Source organism: Triticum aestivum, chromosome 5B (assembly GCF_018294505.1).
Source record: "Triticum aestivum cultivar Chinese Spring chromosome 5B, IWGSC CS RefSeq v2.1, whole genome shotgun sequence".
Classification (NCBI taxonomy): domain Eukaryota; kingdom Viridiplantae; phylum Streptophyta; class Magnoliopsida; order Poales; family Poaceae; genus Triticum; species Triticum aestivum.
Genome location: NC_057807.1, coordinates 53986636 through 54007077, shown reverse-complemented (window position 1 = coordinate 54007077; position 20442 = coordinate 53986636). Strand labels below are relative to the sequence as shown.

General features: G+C 42.6%; 1 protein-coding gene across 3 annotated transcripts; it reads right to left on the bottom strand.

The window, feature by feature from the left end:
- Positions 1 to 824: 824 nt before the first annotated feature.
- Positions 825 to 3684, bottom strand: LOC123115647 (histone deacetylase HDT2-like). 3 transcript variants are annotated; one of them, XM_044536767.1, is made up of 4 exons: positions 3329 to 3684; positions 3028 to 3144; positions 2725 to 2891; positions 825 to 1023 (listed from the first exon to the last, which is right to left on the bottom strand). In XM_044536767.1, exons 1-3 carry the CDS (start codon positions 3680 to 3682, stop codon positions 2739 to 2741), a joined length of 624 nt encoding a protein of 207 aa, XP_044392702.1. In that variant the 5' UTR covers positions 3683 to 3684; the 3' UTR covers positions 825 to 1023; positions 2725 to 2738. The 3 variants fall into 3 exon arrangements, with proteins under 3 accessions (XP_044392702.1, XP_044392701.1, XP_044392700.1); XM_044536766.1 differs by having other exon boundaries at positions 2739 to 2891; positions 3329 to 3683; XM_044536765.1 differs by having other exon boundaries at positions 2743 to 2891; positions 3329 to 3678.
- Between the last annotated feature and the right edge of the window lie 16758 nt (positions 3685 to 20442).

The following is a 20442-nucleotide window of genomic DNA, read 5'->3' as shown; positions in this document are numbered from 1 at the left end:
AAGTCTAGGTCCCTGTCTCGGTGGCAGACGGAAGGAGAAGAAGGATTGATATGTATGAGAATATTAATATTGAACTCTTAAAGTTAATGTGGCCCCGTTGCAACGCACGGGCGTTCTTCTATGTCTGCAGACGGATGCGGGAGGCTTTCTGCAGGGTTTTTGTGAGTCTGTCGCCTGTGCCAAATTATTGTTTTATAGCGGTTGATTTATTATAAGTAACTCATGCTTATTTAGTTCTTTTCAAAAATGACTGCCTAGACTAATGTGTAAGCCGCACACTAATTCGGTGCAGGCCGCGTCGGGTGCAGACTAATTCATGCAGACTAATTCCATACAGGTCACGTCAGGCGCAGACTTTTGGCCGACTCAACAGAATCTTGAGAATCGACCCTTCACCCAGCATCTCTCAGAATCTTGTAAAAATTTCTGGAAGAGGCTGGATGGATGGTCGATTCTCTTGATTATGGGGAGAATCAGCCAATAGAACTGGACCTAATTCCGCACAGGCCACATACTAATGTGTAGGCCGCGTCAGGCGCACAGACGCCCCCAACACCAAACCTGACACGCTCGTCTGCTCGGCCAATCCAACTGAACAAAAACACCCCCAACACCAAACCAGACACGCTCGTCCTCTCGGACAATCCAAACGAACAAAAACCAAGTCCATTTGCATCGGCCAGTTGGAGTTGCCCTTACGTGATCCAAAGGGCACTCTTCGGACGACATACCTATAGCATGAAACGTAGGTACAGCGGCTGCAGGCCTACGGCAACCCAGTACCACATGCCCAGTCTCAAAGTTACGAAACCATAGCAGACGCATATTCAGCACGCATTCACGATGCACAAATAGAACGTTAACTTAACATCCACCATAGTTACAAATCCATGTTACATAGTTCACTTATAGCCCCATGCTTCAGAATTCATTCATAATCCAGAAAATAGTTTATTCAGGATACTGTTCCAGATCATAGTTTTGATGCTTCTGGTGTTTACTGCATTCCCCTGTCATCAGACCCTGTCAGAACAAAAAACACCGTGAATAGCGGTTTCACACATTAAGCCTTGGTTACAAAACTAATGGAGAATTTAAGACTTCAATTAATGGTTAAGGAAGCAAAATACATATAAACATATTAGAAGCAGCAACTTCACAGAAAAGCAGTAGCTTGAGTGCAACAATTAAGCAAGCATGTGCACATTAACTACTAAGATACTCCCTCCGTCCAAAAATATTTGCCATCAAAATGGATAAAAAAAGATGTATCTAGAACTAATATACGTCTAGATACATCCCCTTTTATTCATTTTGATGACAAGTATTTCCGGACGGAGGGAGTACAATTTATAACCCAAAATTTACACAGGCTGTTCTGAATAAGTCATTAGGGCCTAAGTATGCGAACTCCACTGCGGTGGTCTGTTAACTCAATACTTTTTTGGTGGCTCCTAATTTCAAACAGAATTACGCAATTAATAACCAATTACAGAAGGACTAGATGGATAAAAATACTCCCTACGTATCAAAATATAGGACGTTTTTGACACAGCCATAGTGCCAAAAAACATCTTATATTTTGATACACTGGGAGTACATGAAAGTGGGCCAACAAAAAGACAAGAGACAAAACAATGCTAGAGAAATAGTAAACATATGCCCCACAGAACAAAAGTGAAGACAAACAACAATACGACTTTAACATGGTGTAAGCATTTGACAAGACAAGGTATATGCATGACAACTAAGTTCATATTTTGGTTACATTTCATAAAGGACAGACCACCTGACTCCTAATGAGTTTGAGTTCTACACAGGTTCATCTAGTTAAGACATGCATGTAAAAATCCCAAAAACAAAGCTAGGTTATATAGTTGGTTGCGCATTAACTCGTTTTAAAGTTAAAGAATATAGGTGGGTTAGGTATAAGAGGGGATAATCTGAAATTTTTCTGTGTTCAAGAACAATTGAACGTTTCCTCAAAAAGTAGGGACAGCTAAGTCAACAGAAGCATTAGCGAGCTCTGGAAAGCACCAATATAATTAATTAGAAAATACACAGTATGAATTCAACTGTGCTAAAATAACAAAGTAGAGACCATTTGAAGAGACAAGTTTTTCTACAAGGTAACCTGACCTGATGTTTTAGAGGATAAGTATTTGAGTCCAAAGAACAGATTTACTGGGCGCTGCAGAATTGCATTGGGAGAAATACAATTTTCCCAATTTAAGCATGGGCTTAGAAGTTTGCTAGATGGTACAAATTATTCCATGAAGTTTTAGGGCTTCCATATAATCATAGTTCAGACGACAGGTGAAGCTACATAAGTATGCTATATATATAAACTAGGTGTCATTTTAACAGCCATCTATTGTTAATACCTCATCAATAAAAGGATGTTAATGACAGCAATTCTAAGGTGCTGGTTTTGCCAATGTCGAAATGTATTGGAAGAATTAATACTGCAACTTGAGAGTAAACTGCAGTATGAGCAACCTGATTTTTTTATGATAAAAGCTATCTATTTATTTTCTCAAGTTGCATAAAACAACAGTCTGACACCATTGGATAAAAGTGGTCACTGCTCAACTGGCTGATGCAACATTAAACATCAGAGATTGCAGAAACTGCAGCTTACTCGAGAGTAAACCAAGTGCATATTTGAAATGTGTTAGTGTTGCTGCAATGTTAAGTTAGAAAACAAAGGTTGGAATTTCATACACATAAAACACTACCTACCAGGAGGAATTCTTTATCCCTCCAGCCCCAGGTTCTTCTCCTTGGCACCTTGAGCCTTCTGCTATCTTTGGCTTCTTGCATTCCACCTCATCTCCAATAGGAGTGTGTGGTCGTTTCGTGATATCGGGTTTCTTGTCATCATCTAAGAGCTGAACAGGCAGAAACATGGTGGAGATCAGAAGCAGGTATTAGTCAAAGAATGGAGAGACAAATTCGCCCAACATAAAGAATTTAGTGCATATTTTAACATATGGATAGAACGAAGCTTGTTACCACCTTCCCTACCTTTCTATCCGACTCGTCCACATCCACGTCGTCGTCCTCGTCGTCTTCGTCGTCCTCGTCAACATCCTCGCCCTCGACGAAGAATTCATTACGAGCACGTTCGAAAGCACTCATTTCCTGAATAAATGTAAGGAGAATATATCCTAAGGATTAACTGAGGTATACAGATCCAGCACGGGATTACGAATTATAGCGATCTTGAAACAAACGGAGACCTGAAATCTGGATGGAAGGACAAAACTGAAATCTGGATGGAAGGACAAAACTAGACGACGGAAGACAAGTGAGTGATTGGGCGCACCTCTCGTAACTTGTCGATCTTTTGCTCGAACGTCTTACCATCAGAACTGTTCATGATCGCGCGGATCTTGTCCAGACCAAATTGTTGGAACAGGTCGGTCAGGCGAGGAGGAAGAGGCGACGACTGTGGATAGGGTGAATAAATCACACTACAGTAGCCTTTGTCGCCGGTTGTCTTGCCTTCGCTGCGTGATGCCATCCCAGCCATGGTTGCCGGAGGGGAACGGCGGCGGCGTGGGGAGATGGCTAGGGTTTCTAGTTGCGAATGGCTCGACGATTGCGGAGATTCGACTACTTTTATTTTACTAGCACATATGCCCGTGCGTTGCAACGGGAGATATAATGATGTATCCATCAAAAGGCCCAACAACATCTGAATGATGCCACCCGACAACGACAGGAGGGCGCGCAACGGGCGTGGCTAATTCACGTGAATTCAAGTGGGTGAAATTAGTTAGTGTGGTCCTCATAGTTTAATTAAGGGGGTGATTAGTTAGTGTGGGCCCACCCTTGAATTCACTTGGGGAGAGAAATTAATTTGGGTGAGGAGAGATTTACGTGGTTTCGTCCCCAGATGCGTTGCAACGCTCGCATGCGAAGAAGTCTTTTCTCAATTCTACATTAAGAAGCATGCTACAGATAGAATGCTTTTCATATGATTTTTGTACCATTATCTGTCCCAGTTGGTTGTGATGTTGTTTATTGGACGGAGGTTTTGAGTTCAATCTCACTAAACGGCAAGTATTTTTGAGATGATTTGTTCGGACCGCCCAAATAGATGGGCCTGATTTGTTCGGGCAGGCTAGTTCGATTGCTGGGAGGGCGCTGTTTATTTTTTTCATCTTGCAGTGCGGCTTTTTCTTTTCTTAATGATAGACAAAGGAACGGAACGGGCCAGAGGCCCAATATGACCCCGATCCTTACGATGCCCAAGTTGACGTACCAGAAAACGGTGTGGACGTACTCGTTAGTCCCACCTCGTGTATAATGCACTTGACGTAGGATCAGATGCGGGACGAAACTAAGAATATCACCTTGCTTTAATAGTAGGTATAGATTCGGGATGCCACGCCGTTCGTTTGACGGCGCCCACACCTGTTATTTATGGGCCAGCCCATTAAGCTTCTGCAGGTCCCGATCTATGGGAAGCTTCCATAAGCTTCTCGGCCCAGTTTTGTGAAGCTTCCGGCTCGTTTTTTTCATTTTTCTTTTCTGTCTTTTTGATTTTTACTCTTTTTCCTTTTCTTTTAGTTTTTTTATCATTTATGCCACCAGCTGCGTCTCACTATTCACTTTTGCCATTAAAAATTACAACTATTCAAAAATGTCATCGTTTCATGAGATGTTTCCTCAAAAATATCATTAGACACCTAAAAAATGCCATCATCCCATTAGACGTGTGCTCAAAAATACCATTCAACATTGTTAGTGTCAGGTCAAACATGTTGACCATGTTATATGACCAGAATAACCCTAGACTCACATGTCGATTCTCTCAATCTCAAAATGACAAGTGTGGGCTCCACTTGTCAAGAGTAAGACGTGAATGATTTTAGAGGAAAATAACAACGTTGTTGGGGCTCGAGTGGGACCCACACTTTATCGTAGTGAGATCGAGGGAGAGCAGATATGTTAGTCCACGAGTATTTTGGTCATATAACATCGTAAACGGGCTTACAGCTGACAGTAATAGTGTTTAGTGGCATTTTTTTAGCATACGCCTAAAGGAGTGATGGCATTTTTTAGCAGTTAAAACTCCAAGTGGCAAAACTGAGTGGTGGAATTGCATAAATGATAAAAAAACTTTTTAAGAAGATACCTCGCACCCTTGCCAGTAGAAGCAATGCACCACCCCCAATGATTTCTTTCCAAAAAGGAAAATGTTTGGAGCCAGTAGTCTGGCAGAACTTTCCGCCGGCCCGCACGCCACGCTAGCGCACGCGCCCACGTAAACAACCGTCTCGCGCGAGCCAAGTGTACATGGATGGGCCCACGCGCGAAATTGCCCTTCTCCTTTCCTCTTTCTTCACCCCCAGCCGCTGCGGCTCTGCTCCTTCACAGACCGCAACCTCCCTCCATGCCTCTCACAACTTCTGCAAGCTCTGTCACCGGCGACGAAGTGCTACCACCGGCCGGTGAGATGTTGCAACTCTGCTCTACCGGCTGGCGAGGAGCGTAGAAAAGCTACAACTCACCGCTGATGGTGCTGGAACCGTGTGCAGAAAAGTTGCAACCCCACGTCAACGAGAGTTGTCGTGGTATTCTCACTGGGGGTTCCTTGTCATGGCAGATGAAATGGGATGGTTTATAAAGAGGTGAGAGCAAGGCTACTATGGAGATCTGGGATGGGATCGGGCAACAGCACGCGGTGGTTTACCCAGGTTCGGGGCCCTCGCTGGGAGGTAACACCCCTAGTCATGCATGTCTGGTGTATATGCGGATTATATAGTAGAACATGCTTTCTCCTAAAGTTGTCTGGGGGAGGAACGAGAGAGCTCTGTGCTCTCTTACTTGCCTCATGGTGTGTGTGGAGAAAAAGAGGGAGTGTGAGCCTGAGAGAAAATGGGCTCCCAGGGTCACCTTATAAAGGGGTGCTCAGGGGACAAGGGATGGCTAACATGGCCTAACTACACTATTGAGGTGTCACATGATGCAGGACGAGTGTCAGCTACTCATCTATAGTGCTCTACTGTAGAGCATGGTCGTTGACACATCTCCAACGTATCTATAATTTTTGATGTATTCATGCCATGTTTATAATATTTCTACATGATTTTGGTATGATTTGGTTAGAACTAACCTGGACTGACGCTGTTTTCGCAAAACTACCGTGGTGTTGTTTTTGTGCAGAAATAAAAGTTCTCGAAATGCGCTGAAAATCAACAGAGATTTTTTCTGGAAAATATAAAAAATACTGGAACGAAGAGTTACCGGAGGGGAGGCCCATGGGCCCCACGAGGCTGGAGGGCGCGCCCACCCCCTTGGGGCGCGCCCCTGTGCCTCGTGGACTCTCCGTGGGGCCCCCTGACTTGTTCTCGACGCCAACCTTTCCTATAAATCCCCAAACCTCCAGAAAATAACCTAGATCAGGAGTTCCGCCGCCGCAAGCCTCTGTAGCCACCAAAAACCAAACGGGACCCTATTCCGGCACCCTGCCGGAGGGGGGAACATCACCGGTGGCCATCTTCGCCATCCCGACGCTCTCCATGACGAGGAGGGAGTAGTTCACCCTCGGGACTGAGGGTACGTACCTGTAGTTATGTGTTTGATCTCTCTCTCTCTCTCTCTCTCTCTCTCGTGTTCTTGATACGGCACGATCTTGATGTACCGCGAGCTTTGCTATTATACTTGGATCTTATGATGTTTCTCCCCCTCTACTCTCTTGTAATGGATTGAGTTTCCCCTTTGAAGTTATCTTATCAGATTGAGTCTTTAAGGATTTGAGAACACTTGATGTATGTCTTGTGTGGGATACCTATGGTGACAATGGGGTATTTTATTGATCCACTTGATGTATGTTTTGGTGATCAACTTGCGGGTTTCGTGACCTTGGGAATCTATGCATGGGGGTTGGCACACGTTTTCGTCTTGACTCTCCGGTAGAAACTTTGGGGCACTCTTTGAAGTTCTTTGTGTTGGTTGAATAGATGAATATGAGATTGTGTGATGCATATCGTATAATCATACCTGCGGATACTTGTGGTGACATTGGAGTATCTAGGTGACATTAGGGTTTTGGTTTATATGTGTCTTAAGGTGTTATTTTACTACGAACTCTAGGGCTATTTGTGATACTTATAGGAATAGCTCAATGGATTGATCGGAAAGAATAACTTTGAGGTGGTTTCGTACCCTACAATAATCTCTTCATTTGTTCTCCACTATTAGTGACTTTGGAGTGACTCTTTGCTGCACGTTGAGGGATAGTTACATGATCTAATTATGTTATTATTGTTGAGAGAACTTGCACTAGTGAAAGTATGAACCCTAGGCCTTGTTTTGAAGCATTGCAATACCATTTCCGCTCACTTTTACCACTTGTTACCTTGCTGTTTTTATATTTTCAGATTACAGAAACCTATATCTACCATCCATATTGCACTTGTATCACCATCTCTTCGCCAAACTAGTGCACCTATACAATTTACCATTGTATTGGGTGTGTTGGGGACATAAGAGACTCTTTGTTATTTGGTTGCAGGGTTGTTTGAGAGAGACCATCTTCATCTTACGCCTCCCACGGATTGATAAACCTTAGGTCATCCAGGGAAATTTGCTACTGTCCTACAAACCTCTGCACTTGGAGGCCCAACAATGTCTACAAGAAGAAGGTTGCGTAGTAGACATCAAGCTCTTTTCCGGCGCCGTTGCCGGGGAGGTTAGTGCTTGAAGGTATATCTTTAGATCTTGCAATTGAATCTTTTAGTTTCTTGTTTTATCACTAGTTTAGTATATAAAAGAAAACTACAAAAAATGGAATTGAGGGTGCCTCATATGCTTCATCTTTTTAATGTCTTTCGTGAAAATAAGGGTTCCGATATTTGTGCCAAAGTGTTAGAAGAAGAATGCATTAAAATGTTTGGCACTAAATATTTGAATGATGAGCATGATTGCAATGTTGTTAGTATGAATTCCTTGAATATCCATGATGCTAATGATATGCAATGCTACAAGCTTGGGGATGCTATGTTTGATGAAGATGATATTTTTTGTCCCGCAAGTTTTGATGAGCAAATTTATTATGATGATAGCATGCCTCCTATTTATGATGATTATATTGATGAAAGTGGGTTTGGAAGAGTGTCAACTTTAGGAAGTAATGATCCCACTATTTTGGAGGATGTTGAATCTTATTGTGATAATTATGAAAGTGGATTTGGAGAGGTCGTGACTTTATTTAGTGATGAATCCACTATTTCGGAAGAGGTTCCAATTGATTATGAGAACAAAGTTACTATATATGATGATTATTGTGATGACATGTATGCTATACAGAATAATGATAACCATGAAACTTGTCATCATGATTTTAATTTTCAATTGGGTTATGCCTCACATGATAGTTATTTTGTTGAGTTTGCTCCCACTACTATGCATGAGAAGAAATTCACTTATGTGGAGAGTAACAAAATGTATATGCTTGGGGATCATGAAAAGAATGCTTTATGTGATAGTTATATTGTTGGATTCATTCATGATTCTACTGAAAATTATTATGAGGGAGGAATTTATGCTTGTAGGAATTGCAATAATATAAAGTTTCCTCTTTATGTGTTGAAAATCTTGAAGTTATGCTTGTTTTGCTTTCCTATGCTAGTTGATTCTTGTTCCCATAAGTTATTTGATCACAAATCCCGAGGCATAGGAAGTGGGTTAGACTTAAATGTGCTAGTCATATGCTTCATGATGCTCTTTTTGTGTTTCAATTCTTATCTTTTATATGAGCATCATTGTCATCATCATGCCTAGCTAAAAGGCATTAAAGAAAAGCGCTTGTTGGGAGACAACCCAATATTTACCCCTAATGTTTTTGTGTGTCCACATGATTAAGATATTGTAGTGATCATGTTTTATAGCTTTTGTTTCAATAAAGTGCCAAGTAGAACCTTTGGGAAGACTTGGGTGAAAGTTAATGCGATCTTGTTGTAAAACGCAGAAACTTTGCACCCACGAGAATAGCTGTCGTTTTTTTATAGAAGAGTGATTTTAAGTTGATTCTCTTTGAATAAGATTAATAGACAAATTCCCCACGTCTACCAATTATTTCAGAATTTTTAGAGTTACATAAGTATTCGGGAGTTACAGATTACTATAGCCTGTTCTGTTTTTGACAGATTCTGTTTTTCGTGTGTTGTTTGCTTATTTTGATGCATCTATGGCTAGTATCGGGGGGTATGAACCATAGAGAAGTTGGAATACAGTAGTTTTAACACCAATATAAAATAAGAATGAGTTCATTATAGTACCTTATGTGTGGTTTTTCGTTCTTGCACTAACGGAGCTTATGAGATTTCCTGTTGAGTTTTGTGTTGTGAAGTTTTCAAGTTTTGGGTAAGGATTTGATGGATTATGGAATAAGGAGTGGCAAGAGCCTAAGCTTGGGGATGCCCAAGGCACCCCAAGGTAATATTCAAGGACAACCAAGAGCCTAAGCTTGGGGATGCCCTGGATGGCATCCCCTCTTTCGTCTTCGTTCATCGGTAACTTTACTTGGAGCTATATTTTTATTCACCACATGATATGTGTTTTGCTTGGAGCATCATGTCATTTTATTTTGTTTTGCTTGATGTTTGAATAAAGTACTTAAGATCTGAAATTCTTAAATGTTAGAGAGTCTTCACATAGTTGCATAATTATTCGACTACTCATTGATCTTCACTTATATCTTTTGGAGTAGTTTGTCGTTTGCTCTAGTGCTTCACTTATATCTTTTTAGAGCACGATGGTAGTTTTATTTTGAAGAAATAGATGAACTCTCATGCTTCACTTATATTATTTCGAGAGTCTTAAACAACATGGTAATTTTCTTTGGTTATGAATTTAGTCCTAATATGATGGGCATCCAAGAGGGATATAATAAAAAAATTCATATGAAGTGCATTGAATATTATGAGAAGTTTGATTCCTTATGATTGTTTTGAGATATGAAGATGGTGATATTAGAGTCATGCTAGTGGAGTAGTTGTGAATTTGAGAGATACTTGTGTTAAAGTTTGTGGTTCATGTAGCATGCACGTATGGTGAACCGTTATGTGATGAAGTCGGAGCATGATTTATTTATTGATTGTCATCCTTTGTGTGGAGGTCGGGATCACGCGATGGTTAACTCCTACCAACCCTTCCCCTAGGAGCATGCGTGTAGTGCTTGGCTTTGATGACTTGTAGATTTTTGCAATAAGTATGTGAGTTCTTTATGACTAATGTTGAGTCCATGGATTATACGCACTCTCATCCTTCCACCATTGCTAGCCTCTCTTGTACCACGCAACTCTCGCCGGTACCATACACCCACCATATACCTTCCTTAAAACAACCACCATACCTACCTATTATGGCATTTCCATAGCCATTCCGAGGTATTTGGCCATGCAAGTTTCCACGTTTCGTTTATTATGACACGCTCCATCATTGTCATATTGCTTTGCATGATCATGTATTTGACATCGTATTTGTGGCAAAGCCACCGTTCATAATTTTTTCATACATGTCACTCTTGAATAATTGCACATCCGGGTACACCGACGAAGGCATTCATATAGAGTAATATTTTGTTCTAAGTATCGAGTTGTAATTCTTGAATTGTAAGTGAATAAAAGTGTGATGATCATCATTATTAGAGCATTGTCCCATGTGAGGAAAGGATGATGGAGACTATGATTCCCCCGTAAGTCGGAATGAGACTCCAGACAAAAACAAAGAGGCCAAAAAAATGAGAAAGGCCCAAATAAAAAATAAAAAAAGAGAGAAAAAGAGAGAAGGAACAATGTTACTATCCTTTTACCACACTTGCTTCAAAGTAGCACCATGATCTTCATGATAGAGAGTCTCCTATGTTGTCACTTTCATATACTAGTGGGAATTTTCATTATAGAACTTGGTTTGTATATTCCAATGATGGGCTTCCTCAAAGTGCCCTAGGTCTTCGTGAGCAAGTTAGTTGGATGCACACCCACTTAGTTTCTTTTTGAGCTTTCATACACTTATAGCTCTAGTGCATCCGTTGCATGGCAATCCCTACTCACTCACATTGATATCTATTGATGGGCATCTCCATAGCCTGTTGATATGCCTAGTTGATGTGAGACTATCTTCTCCTTTTTTGTCTTCTCCACAACCACCATTCTATTCCATCTATAGTGTTATGTCCATGGCTCACGCTCATGTATTGCATGAAAGTTAAAAAAGTATGAGAATACTAAAGTATGAAACAATTTCTTGGCTGAAATCGGGGTTGTGCATGATTTAAATATTTTGTGTGATGAAGATAGAGCATAGCCAGACTATATGATTTTGTAGGGATAGCTTTCTTTGGCCATGTTATTTTGAGAAGACATTATTGCTTTGTTAGTATGCTTGAAGTATTATTGTTTTCATGTCAATATTAAACTTTTGTTTTGAATCTTATGGATCTGAATATTCTTGCCACAATAAACAGAGATTACATTGACAAATATGTTAGGTAGCATTCCACATCAAAAAATCTGTTTTTATCATTTGCCTACTCGAGGACGAGCATGAACTAAGCTTGGGGATGCTGATACGTCTCCAACGTATCTATAATTTTTGATGTATTCATGCCATGTTTATAATATTTCTACATGATTTTGGTATGATTTGGTTAGAACTAACCCGAACTGGCGCTGTTTTCAGCAGAACTACCGTGGTGTTGTTTTTGTGAAGAAATAAAAGTTCTCGAAATGCGTTGAAAATCAACGGAGATTTTTTATGGAAAATATAAAAAATACTGGAACGAAGAGTTACCGGAGGGGAGGCCATGGGCCCCATGAGGGTGGAGGGCGCGCCCACCCCCCTGGGGTGCGCCCCTGTGCCTCGTGGACTCTCTATGGGCCCCCCTGACTTGTTCTCGACGCCAACCTCTCCTATAAATCCCCAAACCTCCAGAAAATAACCTAGATCAGGAGTTCCGCTGCCGCAAGCCTCTGTAGCCACCAAAAACCAATCGAGACCCTGTTCTGGCACCCTGCCGGAGGGGGGAATCATCACCCATGACTATCTTCATCATCCCGATGCTCTCCACGACGAGGAGGGAGTAGTTCACCCTCAGGGCTAAGGGTATGTACCAGTAGCTATGTGTTTGATGTCTCTATCTCTCGTGTTCTTGATATGGCACGATCTTGATGTACCGCGAGCTTTTCTATTGTTGGATCTTATGATGTTTCTCCCCCTTTACTCTCTTGTAATGGATTGATTTTTCCCTTTGAAGTTATCTTATCGGATTGAGTCTTTAAGGATTTGAGAACACTTGATGTATGTCTTGCGTGGGATACCTGTGGTGACAATGGGGTATTCTATCGATCCACTTTATGTATGTTTTGGTGATCAACTTGCGGGTTTCGTGAACTTGGGAATCTATGCATAGGGGTTGGCACACGTTTTCGTCTTGACTCTCCGGTAGAAACTTTGGGGCACTCTTTGAAGTTCTTTGTGTTGGTTGAATAGATGAATCTAAGATTGTGTGATGCATATCATATAATCATACCCGCGGATACTTGTGGTGACATTGGAGTATCTAGGTGACATTAGGGTTTTGGTTGATATGTGTCTTAAGGTGTTATTTTACTATGAACTCTAGGGTTGTTTGTGATACTTATAGGAATAGCCCAATGGATTGATCGGAAAGAATAACTTTGAGGTGGTATCGTACCCTACAATAATCTCTTCGTTTGTTCTCCGCTACTAGTGACTTTGGAGTGAGTCTTTGTTGCACGTTAAGGGATAGTTATATGATCTAATTATGTTATTATTGTTGAGAGAACTTGCACTAGTGAAAGTATGAAACCTAGACCTTGTTTCCAAGCATTGCAATATCGTTTCCGCTCACTTTTACCACTTGTTACCTTGCTGTTTTTATATTTTCAGATTACCAAAACCTATATCTACCATCCATATTGTACTTGTATCACCATCTCTTCGCCGAACTAGTGCACCTATACAATTTACCATTGTATTGGGTGTGTTGGGGACACAAGAGACTCTTTGTTATTTGATTGCAGGGTTGTTTGAGAGAGACCATCTTCATCCTATGCCTCCCACGGATTGATAGACCTTAGGTCATCCAGGGAAATTTGCTACTGTCCTACAAACCTCTGCACTTGGAGGCCCAACAATATCTACAAGAAGAAGGTTGCGTAGTAGACATCAGTCGTCACGTCTGCGCAGGTCTGACGGGACGTCTAAGGTTGACTTGGCCGGATTCCAGCTGGACGGCTCTACCCGGATGGCTCGACCCGGATGGCTCGACCCGAATAGGCTAAACCCGAACAGGTTCCAACCAGCTAGGTTCTAGACAACCAGGTTCCAACCAGCCAGGGGTCACTCCCCTTGCAAAGTTTTGAAGTGTCTTTTCCTCTCCATGAGCCTACCCTAGGGCCATCCCCTGGATAGTAGCCTCTGAGCCTCTGGGCGACTTGAAGAGTCGGGCAGAGGGTTTCCGCAGGTGTGGATGTAGCAGATGTTGTCGATGACAGTTGATACGTCTCCAAAGTATCTATAATTTTTTATTGTTCCATGCTATATAATCTGTTTTGGATGTTTAATGGCTTTAATATGCCCTTTTATATTATTTTTGGGACTAAACTATTAACCGGAGGCCCAGTGCCAGTTTCTATTTTTTTTTGCCTATTTTAGAGTTTTGAAGAAAAGGAATACCAAACGGAGTCCAACCTTCGCGATGATCTTTCTTGGACTGAAAGCAAACCAGAAGACTTGGAGTTGAAGTCAGAAACTCCACGAGGCGTCCACGAGGCAGGAGGGCGCGCCTAGGGGGTAGGCGCGCCCCCACCCTCATGGGCCCCTCGTAGCTCCACCGACGTACTTCTTTCGCCTATATATACTCTTATACCCTAGAAACATCAGGGGGAGCCACAAAACCACTTTTCCACCGCCGCAACCTTCTGTACCCGTGAGATCCCATCTTGGGACCTTTTCCGGCGATCTACCGGAGGGGGAATCGATCACGGAGGGCTTCTACATCAACACCATTGCCTCTCCAATGAAGCATGAGTAGTTTACCATAGAACTTCGGGTCCATAGTTATTAGCTAGATGGCTTCTTCTCTCTCTTTGATTATCAATACAAAGTTCTCCTTGATGTTCTTGGAGATCTATTCGATGTAATATTCTTTTGCGGTGTGCCGAGATCCGATGAATTGTGGATTTATGAACAAGATTATCTATGAATATTATTTGGTTCTTCTCTGAATTCTTATATGCATGATTTGATATCTTTGCAAGTCTCTTTGAATTATCGGTTTAGTTTGGCCTACTAGATTGATCTTTCTTGCCATGGGAGAAGTGCTTAGCTTTGGGTTCAATCTTGTAGTGTCCTTTCCCAGTGACAGTAGGGGCAGCAAGGCACGTATTGTATTATTGCCATCGAGGATAAAAAGATGGGGTTTATATCATATTGCTTGAGTTTATCCCTCTACATCATGTCATCTTGCTTTTACTTCATTCTTATGAACTTAATACTCTAGATGCATGCTGGATAGCGGTCGATGTGTGGAGTAATAGTAGTAGATGCAGGCAGGAGTCCGTCTACTTGACACGGACGTGATGCCTATGTTCATGATCATTTCCTTAGATGTCTTCATAATTATGCGCTTTTCTTTCAATTGCTCGGCAGTAATTTGTTCACCCACCATACTACATGTTATCTCGAGAGAAGCCACTAGTGAAACCTATGGCCACCGGGTCTCTTTTCCATTATATTGCATATCTTTTCCATATTGTTGAATCTCGTTTACTATTTTGCAATCTTTACTTTCCAATCTATACAACAGAAATACCAAAAATATTTACTTTATTATCTCTATCAGATCTCACTTTTGCGAGTGACTGTGAAGGGATTGACAACCCCTTTATCGCGTTGGTTGGAAGGTTCTTGATGGTTTGTGTAGGTATTTGGTGACTTGTGCGTCGTCTCCTACTGGATTGATACCTTGGTTCTCAAAATTGAGGGAAATACTTACGCTACTTTGCTGCATTACCCTTTCCTCTTTAAGGGAAAAACCAACGCAAGCTCAAGAGGTAGCAACAGGCGTTGAGGCTTGCTTCCAATGGGGCGGAGGGTATTCGCAGTTGTTGGAGAAGATGGTGGCATCAAGGATGCCGGTTCTAGACAGTGGTGGGCCTGCAACCGGCACAACATTTTCCCAGCGGGGCACGCCAGCGCACCCACTGGGTGTAGCCACCGGGCGAGGAGTGCCCCCCACGAAAATGATCATGCAAAAAACAAAGTCAACACAGATATATCGAATGGTTGGTTTTGGTGGCGCAAGTTTATGTAGAAGGGTGTCGACTCGGTTTCGTCCAAGCCCCCTTTAGTATTTTTCATGTCCCCTCCACTCTTTGGCTTTTGCTCTTGCCAGCCGGGCAGCCGAGAGCCGGTCTGTAGCTGAGGCGAAGAGTGGGCCGTGGAGTAGAGCATACAATACTCGGAGTCTGGGCACAGATTCGACCGAGCGGATACTCACAAAGGGTCACCCAAGCTGTTTTCTCACCCCGGACGTTTTTTGCGTGGCGTGACCTTCGACTTTTGCTCTTGCTACCCGGACAATCATGGTGCAGTCTTTAGCTGAGACGAAGAGTGGGCAATTGGTACCGTACATGCTACTAAGCCGTATGTGGGAATGAACGTATTGTTATCCATGGAGATGCATAGCTACAAGAGGGGGAGAGCATCTACATAACCTTGTAGATCGCTAAGCGGAAGCATTTATTAACGCGGTTGATGTAGTCGTACACCTTCATGATCTATCCCGATCAAGTACTGAACGTACAACACCTCCACATTCAACACACGTTCAGCTCGATGACGTCCTTGCCTTCTTGATCCAGCAAGAGGAGCTAAGTAGCAGATGAGTTTCGGCATCACGATGGCGTGGTGATGGTGGTGGTCAAGAACAATCTCCACAGGGCTTCACCAAGCACAACGGAACCTATGATGGAGGATAAACTAGAGGGGGCGGGGTTGCCAGCACATGGCTTGGTGAATCTTGATGTGTTCCGGGTGCTAGCTCTGCACCTATATTTATATGTTAAGCCCTGGGTTTGTTTCTTGGAGAAAGTGCCTCCTCAAAGTCAGTTTAGCCCGCAGGGAAAGAGTCCTTCTCGGACACTAGGACCAGACGCCAGGTCCTTGGCGTCTGGCCCCAGATGACAGGATCCCTGGCGTCTGACCCCTTGGCCTCCGCAAAACCGCCTTTTCCACCTTCCTAAAGCCCCGTGGGCTTTACCCCTTGGCCCAAATAAAGTGTTTTCGCACCAGAACATTTCGGGAAACATCTGAAACCCCTTCTGGTGAATTTCGGAACCCTTCCGGAGACGAAACTGTTGGGGAACGTAGTAATTTCAAAAAAAATCCTACGCACACGCAAGATCATGGTGATGCATAGCAACAAGAGGGGAGAGTGTTGTCCACGTACCCTCGTAGACCGAAAGCGGACGCGTTAGCACAACACGGTTGATGTAGTCGTACGTCTTCACGATCCAACCAATCAAGTACCAAACACACGGCACCTTCGAGTTCAGAACACGTTCAGCTCGATGACGTCCCTTGAACTCCGATCCAGCCGAGCTTCAGGGGAGAGTTCCGTCACCATGACGACGTGGTGATGATGATGATGTTCTACTGACGGAGGGCTTCGCCTAAGCACCGCTACGATATTATCGAGGTTGAATATAGTGGAGGGGGCACCACACAAGGCTAAATAGATCTCAAGGATCAATTGTTGTGTCTCAAGGGGGTGCCTCCCTCCCCGTATATAAAGGACTGGAGGAGGGGGAGGGGGCCGGCCACCCTTGGTGTGCCCCATGAGGAGTCCTACTCCCACCGGGAGTAGGACTCCCCCTTCCTTGTTGGAGTAGGAGAGGAGAGGGAAGGAGAGAGGGGGAAAGGAAAGGGGGGGCGCCGCCCCCCTCCTTGTCCAATTCGGACTTGGGGGGAGGGGCGCGCGGCTGCCCCTTGGCCGCCTCTCCTCTTCCACCACTTCGGCCCATGAGGCCCAATAACCTCCGGGGGGTTCCGGTAACCCCTCGATACTCCGGTATATATCCGATAACCCCCAGAACCATTCCGGTGTCCGAATATAGTCGTCCAATATATCAATCTTCATGTCTCGACCATTTCGAGACTCCTCGTCATGTCCGTGATCACATTCGGGACTCCGAACTATCTTCGTTACATCAAAACACATAAACTCATAATATAACTGTCATATAACTTTAAGCCTGCAGACCCTATGTGTTCGAGAACTATGTAGACATGACCGACAAACGTCTCCGGTCAATAACCAATAGCGGAACCTGGATTCTCATATTAGCTCCTACATATTTTATGAAGATCTTTATCGGTCAAACCGCATAACAACATATGTTGTTCCCTTTGTCATCGGTATGTTACTTGCCCGAGATTCGATCGTCGGTATCTCAATACCTAGTTCAATCTCGTTACCGGCAAGTCTCTTTAATCGTTACGTAATGCATCATTTTGTAACTAACTCATTATCTACATTGCTTGCAAGGCTTATAGTGATGTGCATTACCGAGAGGGCCCAGAGATACCGACAATCGGAGTGACAAATCCTAATCTCAAAATATGCCAACTCAACATGTACCTTCGGAGACACCTGTAGAGCTCCTTTATAATCATCCAGTTATGTTGTGATGTTTGGTAGCACACAAAGTGTTCCTTTGGTAAACGGGAGTTGCATAATCTCATAGTTGTAGGAACAAGTATAAGTCATGAAGAAAGCAATAGCAACATACTAAACGATCAAGTGCTAACCTAACAGAATGGGTCAAATCAATCACATCATTCTCCTAATGATGTGATCCCGTTAATCAAATGACAACTCATGTCTATGGTTAGGAAACACAACCATCTTTGATTAACGAGCTAGTCAAGTAGAGGCATACTAGTGACACTATGTTTGTCTATGTATTCACACATGTATTATGTTTCCGGTTAATACAATTCTAGCATGAATAATAAACATTTATCATGATATAAGGAAATAAATAATAACTTTATTATTGCCTCTAGGGCATATTTCCTTCAGTCTCCCACTTGCACTAGAGTCAATAATCTAGATTACACAGTAATGATTCTAACACCCATGGAGCCTTGGTGCTGATCATGTTTTGCTCGTGGAAGAGGCTTAGTCAACGGGCCTGCAACATTCAGATCCATATGTATCTTGCAAATCTCTATGTCTCCCACCTCGACTTGGTCCCGGATGTAATTGAAGCATCTCTTGATGTGCTTGGTTCTCTTGTGAAATATGGATTCCTTTGCCAAGGCAATTGCACTAGTATTGTCACAAAAGATTTTTATTGGACCCGATGCTCTAGGTATGACACCTAGATCGGATATGAACTCCTTCATCCAGACTCCTTCATTTGCTACTTCCGAAGCAGCTATGTACTCCACTTCACATGTAGATCCTGCCACGATGCTTTGTTTAGAACTGCACCAACTGACAGCTCCACCGTTTAATATAAACACGTATCCGGTTTGCGATTTAGAATCATCCGGATCAGTGTCAAAGCTTGCATCGATGTAACCATTTACGACTAGCTCTTTGTCACCTCCATAAACGAGAAACATATCCTTAGTCCTTTTCAGGTATTTCAGGATATTCTTGACCGTTGTCCAGTGATCCACTCCTGGATTACTTTGGTACCTTCCTGCTAAACTTATTGCTAAGCATACATGATAGAGCCTATGGCTGAAGCATAGGGAACATTTTTCATTTTCTCTCTATCTTCTGCTGTGGTCGGGCATTGAGTCTAACTCAACTTCACACCTTGTAATACAGGCAAGAACCCTTTCTTTGCTTGATCCATTTTGAACTTTTTCAAAACTTTATCAAGGTATGTGCTTTGTGAAAGTCCAATTAAGTGTCTAGATCTATCTCTATAGATCTTGATGCCCAATATATAAGCAGCTTCACCGAGGTCTTCCGTTGAAAAACTTTTATTCAAGTATCCTTTTATGCTATCCAGAAATTCTATATCATTTCCAATCAACAATATGTCGTATACATATAATATCAGAAATGCTACAGAGCTCCCACTCACTTTCTTGCAAATACAGGCTTCTCCAAAAGTCTGTATAAAACCATATGCTTTGAGCACACTATCAAAGCGTTTATTCCAACTCTGAGAGGCTTGCACCAGTCCATAAATGGATCGCTGGAGCTTGCACACTTTGTTAGCACCTTCTGGTTGCATCATATACAACTCTTCTTCTAGAAATCCATTCAGGAATGCAGTTTTGTCATCCATTTGCCATATTTCATAATCATACAATGCGGCAATTGCTAATATGATTCAGATAGACTTAAGCATCGCTACGGGTGAGAAAGTCTCATCGTAGTCAACCCCTTGAACTTGTCGAACACCTTTTGCAACAAGTCGAGCTTTGTTGACAGTAACATTACCATCAGCATTAGTCTTCTTCTTGAAGATCCATTTATTCTTGATGGCTTGCCGATCATCGGGAAGTCAACCAAAGTCCATACTTTGTTCTCATACATGGATCCCATCTCAGATTTCATGGCTTCAAGCCATTTTGTGGAATCTGGGCTCATCATCGCTTCCTCATAGTTCGTAGGTTCGCCATGGTCAAGTAACATGACCTCCAGAATAGGATTACCATACCACTCTGGTGCGGATCTTACTCTGGTTGACCTACGAGGTTCGGTAGTAACGTGATCTGAAGTTTCATGATCAATATCATTAGCTTCCTTACTAATTGGTGTAGTTGTCACAGGAACCGGTTTCTGTGATGAACTACTTTCCAATAAGGGAGCAGGTATAGTTACCTCATCAAGTTCTACTTTCCTCCCACTCACTTCTTTTGAGAGAAACTCCTTCTCTAGAAAGGATCCAAATTTAGCAACAAAAGTCTTGCCTTTAGATCTGTGATAGAAGGTGTACCCAATAGTTTCCTTCGGGTATCCTATGAAGACACATTTCTCTGATTTGGGTTCGAGCTTATCAGGTTGAAGTTTTTTCACATAAGCATCACGGCCCCAAACTTTAAGAAATGACAACTTTGGTTTCTTACCAAACCACAGTTCATAAGGCGTCGTCTCAACGGATTTTGATGGTGCCCTATTTAACGTGAATGCGGCCGTCTCTAAAGCATAACCCCAAAACGATAGCGGTAAATCAGTAAGAGACATCATAGATCGCACCATATCTAGTAAAGTACGATTATGACGTTCGGACACACCATTACGTTTTGGTGTTCCGAGTGGCGTGAGTTGTGAAACTATTCCGCATTGTTTCAAATGTAAACCAAACTCGTAACTCAAATATTCTCCTCCACGATCAGATCGTAGAAACTTTATTTTCTTGTTACGATGAT

Excerpts from the sequence above, each read along its gene's own strand:
- LOC123115647 (XM_044536767.1), bottom strand. The coding sequence starts at position 3,682 with ATGGATACATCATTATATCTCCCGTTGCAACGCACGGGCATATGTGCT. Across the intron at positions 3,145-3,328 it reads AGATCGACAAGTTACGAGAG|GAAATGAGTGCTTTCGAACG; the intron begins GTGCGCCCAATC and ends ACATTTATTCAG. Across the intron at positions 2,892-3,027 it reads TGGACGAGTCGGATAGAAAG|CTCTTAGATGATGACAAGAA; the intron begins GTAGGGAAGGTG and ends CTGCCTGTTCAG.